The 5,429-nt window shown below is 37.6% G+C and overlaps 1 protein-coding gene across 1 annotated transcript in view; it reads right to left on the reverse strand.

The window, feature by feature from the left end:
• Positions 1–5,429, reverse strand: part of Parg (poly(ADP-ribose) glycohydrolase) — a 103,488-nt gene that overhangs the window by 89,378 nt on the left and 8,681 nt on the right. The window contains exons 2-3 of the mRNA XM_026779985.1: positions 3,958–4,917; positions 2,619–2,802 (exon numbers count right to left, since the gene is read on the reverse strand). Coding sequence (XP_026635786.1) covers positions 2,619–2,802; positions 3,958–4,886 — 1,113 coding nt within the window. The 5' untranslated portion in view covers positions 4,887–4,917. The remainder of the gene's footprint in view (positions 1–2,618; positions 2,803–3,957; positions 4,918–5,429) is intronic.

The following is a 5,429-nucleotide window of genomic DNA, read 5'->3' on the forward strand; positions in this document are numbered from 1 at the left end:
ATAACCACAGAGAAACACTGTCTCGAAAAACCAAAAAAAAAAAAAAAAAAAGATTCAATTTTCATTTATGTGTGAATGTTCTGTGTTTATATGCCATATGTTTAAGAGTGTCTCAGGAGGCTTGAGGAGGGTATCAGATCCCCCAGAACTGGAGTTATAAGCCGCTGTGAGCTGCCCAGTGCGGTGCTGGGAAGCAAACAGGTCTTCTGTAAGAGCAAGTGCACTTGTTGCTGAACCCTTTCTCTAGATCTCACCTCGTTGTTATATGAGTGTTGGGATCCAAACAGGTTCTCATGCTTATGTGTCAATTACTTTAACAACTGTTCCATCTCCCTAGCCCCTATTGGGTATTTCCTTTCGTCACGAAAATTAAATTTCTTGAGAAATAACTATTTAATTTTTTTCCACTAGAAAATGTAAGGTACAACTTGGCATGCACATATATATGTGTATGTGTGTGCCACTGTAAACACACACAAAGCTATCACAATTAGCATTAAATAAATCTTTGAGGAATATAACAGATTTTCATTTTGCCTATTCTAGCTATTTCAAATAAATGGAAACATACAACATGTAGGTTTTTTGGTCTATCATCTTCACTTATCAGAATGTTTTCTAGGTTTATCCAAATGCTATATTTCACTGCAGAAAATAATCACATAAAATTTTTTTAAAGTATAATATGCTATTAATGAGAGGTATATGGTATTATAATGACCTATTCTATAAAGATTCAATCAGGTGAGCTGAGAGATTTAAGGTAGTGACAGTACAGCCGAATGCTAAGGAAGAAAAGGAAGCTAACTGATGGTAGAAAGGCACTAGTCACAGAGTATTATTTCTGTTCATTCTCACCTGGAGCACCACCTAAAGGACCATATATTAAAGGCTTAACACCCAGACCCAGTACTATGGAAGGTGGTGGAACTTTTGATACCAGTCCTAATGGAAGTAAGTCTCTGATTTCTTCCTATCTCTTCTTGACTTCCAGGATGCCAAGAGATTAACAGATCTCCTTCTTCATGCTCTCTTACTGTGACATTCTAAATAGCCACAGGCCTGCACAACAGATAAAAGCAATCACACTGAGGACTCTGAAACTCTCGAGCCAAAATAAACCTTGCTTCCTATAAGTTTATCATCTCAAGTATTTTGTCACACTCACAGAAATCTGACCACAAAAGAAAGTTGGTACCAAGAAGTGCAGTATCTCATGTGGTTCAGAAACTTTTTTGTTTGTTTATGGACAAAGTTCAGAGACACAAGCTAGAGAAAACTTAAGAGTTCTATAAATGTCTTAGCGGGTAAGTCTGGTAGTTGAGAAGACCAGAAAGCTGATTGGAGTGTGGACAGAAGCTGTATTAATGAATCCAGACAGAAATAAGGACTCTCCTGCAAATCGGCCTAGAAGCCATTTGCGTTTAATTCTGGTAAATAACTTGTTTCTATTTCCTAAGGCTTTCTCTGAGCTTCAGTTTTAAAATGGCAAGACTGATTTATCAAATGATAAATGAAATTTTAAGGCAGCAGAACAATGGGCTGTGGCATGAGTCATGCTGGCTGCATTAACCATACTTACAGTAAGAACAGAGAACAAAAGATCTGAAAAGCTAATAATTTAGGCAAAAATAGCACATAGAAAATTGGGGACAGGAATGTATTGCTACTAAAGTAGCATCACTAAAAAGAGGGCAAGTACTTTGTCTTTGGACAATAAGGAAGATACCCAAGGGCTTCTCAAAAACTGTAAGTCCTTATCTAGCCAATATATCATCTACCACAAGCTCAAAGATTCAAAACAAACAAACAAATAAACAAACAAACAAACAAACCACAACAGAGTTTTCCAAGGTGGCTGCGGGAGAAGGGAGACCCAGAGTTCCAGTCTGCACAAGGTCACTAGTGAATCGCTTTCCTTTGTTAAGTCAGAGGATTCAAAGCTGCTAAATATAGTTCAGGGTAATTCCATGCATCTCTCGCCAGCAACAGACCTCGACACTGTCAATGACTTCACATGCATGTACTATCCAAGTTATAAACATGGTAGGGTTTCTAATGAGGTTTCAAACCAAAGCCTGAAAGTCAAGCAGCACGTGACAAGGTCAGAGTTCCTGCAAGCTTCCTCTGACAGAAATGAAGATAATGAACCTAAAGCTGCAATGTAGACCCTGGGAAATATGCCACAGAAAATGCAAAAGTAGGTACAGAGCTACAAAAAGCAGGAGTTGTTGCTTTACAGAAACAGAATTCCTATTTGGGAAGATGAAAAGTCTGGGAATGGGTATCAGTGATGGTTGTATAACACTGTCAATACACTTAATGTCACTGAATCACAAACATAAAAATCACTACAGTGGTAAACTTTGTGCTATGTGCATTTTACCACAACTTAACAAAAACTGAGACTGGTTTTAGACATGCTGAGTCTAAATACTTCTGAGGTGGTGACAGGGAATGACCAGAGAATCTAAGACCAAGATGGAGAATGCACTAAACCATAAACAATTTTGAACTTTTTTATTTTACAAAATAATAATAACTAACATATAGTGAGTAGTCAACTGGAAAGAAAAAAAATGAAACAAAAATTTTTGCTCACAGGTAAGAATACCCACCCGAACAGTCACTGTGTGGTTAGCAGATGGTCTTAAGAGAGGCAAGCGGACCCCACACCGAGGCATTTTCCTCATTTCCTCAATAGGAGTTCCCAGCCACTTCTTGTCTGGAGGAAGGTGAGGGGGAACGTATTTAGGAATCTTCCTTTCTGTTCTTTGATGTCTGACTTCACATTGTTCTTTTCTAAGGTTAAGAAAAATATGGACTGTTTCAGTTTTCTTAGATATACAAGCACAAAACTTACAAAGAATATTACTGTCTAAAGTGTGCTATACTTGCTTTACAAGGACAACTTTAAAACCTTATATTAAACCCAAGAGCTTAAGAAACTTTCAAACATACAAATCTCCTTTTAAAACAGAAATGAGGGGCTGGAGAAATAGATCAGATGTTAAGAGCAATGGCTGTTCTTCCAAAGGCTCTGAGTTCAATTCCCAGCAACCACATGGCGGCTTACAACCACCTGTAATAAGATCTGGTGTCCTTTTCTGGTCTGCAGGCATACATGCATACTGTATATATAATAAATAAATATTAAAAAAAACAAATAAGTCACAGATCAGAGACTCAGTTACTTCTCTGGTCTTCATATAACCATTTCAAAAAAGTAAATTTAGTATCATAAGCTACAAAACACATCTTAAAAAACCGAGCAAGGTTTAAAATTCCTCATGGAATAATGGCAAAAACACAAGGGTGTATTCAAATATACATGAAAAAATATCCTTATAGGATTTCAGTGAATTTTCTAACCTAAATCTCAGCTTTCTCATTTACAAAACAGAGTATTGCCTGTTTTTCTGTCAGAGCATTAGAGAAGCTATTACATTAAAAAAAAAAAAAACCCTAAACAAATGTTAAATAACAGTTATAGTCAATCAATCCAATATTTTCATCTAATAATTTTCGTAAATTCCATAAGAAAGTTCATGAAACTAAAACTGACTACCAATACAAATCTCTTCTTGTTTTCTGCTTCTGGCCTTTTTAGAATTTCCACTTTGAAATCTAGACTTTAGCCAGGCAGTGGTGGCGCACACCTTTGATTCCAACACACAGGAGGCAGGCAGATCTCTGTGAGTTCAAGGCCAGCTAGTTCTGGTCTACCAGAGCTAGTTCTAGGACAGGCTCCAAAGTTACAGAAAAACCTTGTCTCGAAAAACCAAAAATAAATAAATAAATATTTAAAAAAAGAAATCTAGACTTTAATTTGTATAAATAGTTAATAAAAGGCAACTATTTAATTAACAGTAGTTACTTTCTTAATTCCCTCTACAAAATTTAAAAACATACTACACTATTGGAGGGAAACTCCTAAATGGGAGGGAGGGGAATTACCTTCTGTCCTCTGATTTGGGAATTCTCATGAAATGATCTGTGATTTTAGAATCCTTCTTTCCATGCTGCTTGGAACTTCTACATTCTACATTAAGGCTAGAAGTGTTTCCAGATGGCTTGGCATTTAAATCACTGGTTCCAACATGAGTCTCTCCTTCAAACTGGAAATGTAACCTAACTTCCCTTCCCTTAGTCAAATGCCGTTTCTTAAGATCGCAGTTGGCTTCTCTGGCTTGGCAACTTGAAAGCTGATTTGCTGTTTGGGAGGAACTATCTTCTTGCTCATCAAAGCCTGGACTTGGTTCTTCATCAGCTTCTGAGTCTTGGCAACTGTTTTTTGAATTGTCTACATCCATTGGTGACTCCGGCTCGCTGTCTTTCTCAAATGGAGGAGAATCACCTAGACTACTTTCTTGTCTAATCAATTTGTTGTCAGTTTTTGGCCCAGTTCCAATGTCCTCAGCACCAACATCTGACAAAGGACTCTCGGGTACCACATCCACCTCCTGCTGACACCCTGTGCAGTCTTTCAAGGAGTGGCAAGACCCACTGCACTTACAGCAGCTTCTGGCTTGCTCATCTCCCACTGTCTGCTTTGTGTTTCCAAGCTTTACAGGTGTAGGAAACTGCTGACTGTCTCTATCTTCTTCATTATCTGTGTCACTGTGGTCATCAGCTTGGGGTGACTGCTCAATGTTAGCATTACTAAGCTGCTTTGGTACCAGGGATACTGTTGGAGGCTCACATGCCAAAAGCTGTTCTGCATGCTTCCCTTCATTTTGCCACTTACACATACTTGCATTCTGCTGCTGGCTTAAATACTGTGTGTTCTTTTCAATAGGTGATTTATCAAGATTTAGCTGAGGAACATTTTCCAATTTTTCCATCTTATGTTGGTAAAAGTTATCTTTTTGCAGAGAACTCATCATGGAGTCTATCCTTATATTGTTGTTTTCTTTACTACAAGAGAACAGAAAGAACTAAAACCAATTTATTAAAAAAAAAATCAAAGTAGCTAAACTATTGAACACCATAGTGGAAAGTTTACTCTTGTGATGGCTAAACACGCAGCCCATCATTTCACCGCTCTGCACTTTTGCTCAAGCATCCATGATGCCCTTCCTCAGCGCTGTGCCTGATAAACACCCACCCTTCTTCAAATCTTAAGGTTAGCTTCTGTTTAATCCTTTGTTCCTTCAAAGACCAGCCAAAGCTGGTAACTTCTTTCTTCTACATGCTGGCTACCACTCATATCTTTACTTGCTCACACCTTCACGATGTATTTACCTCATGAAGCAGTGATTATGTGTTTTGTGTCTATAACCACTACTGTATATGAGTATCTTAAAAGTCAGAAACCATTTAACTTTAATCTCTTTATCTCACAAACAAATGAAGGTCTCTACGTATTAAAAACTAAAAAAATAAACAAACTTTAAAAAATTAATAAAGGGCTGGGCAGTGGTGGTGCA

This window comes from Microtus ochrogaster, chromosome 6 (genome assembly GCF_000317375.1).
Source record: "Microtus ochrogaster isolate Prairie Vole_2 chromosome 6, MicOch1.0, whole genome shotgun sequence".
NCBI lineage: Eukaryota > Metazoa > Chordata > Mammalia > Rodentia > Cricetidae > Microtus > Microtus ochrogaster.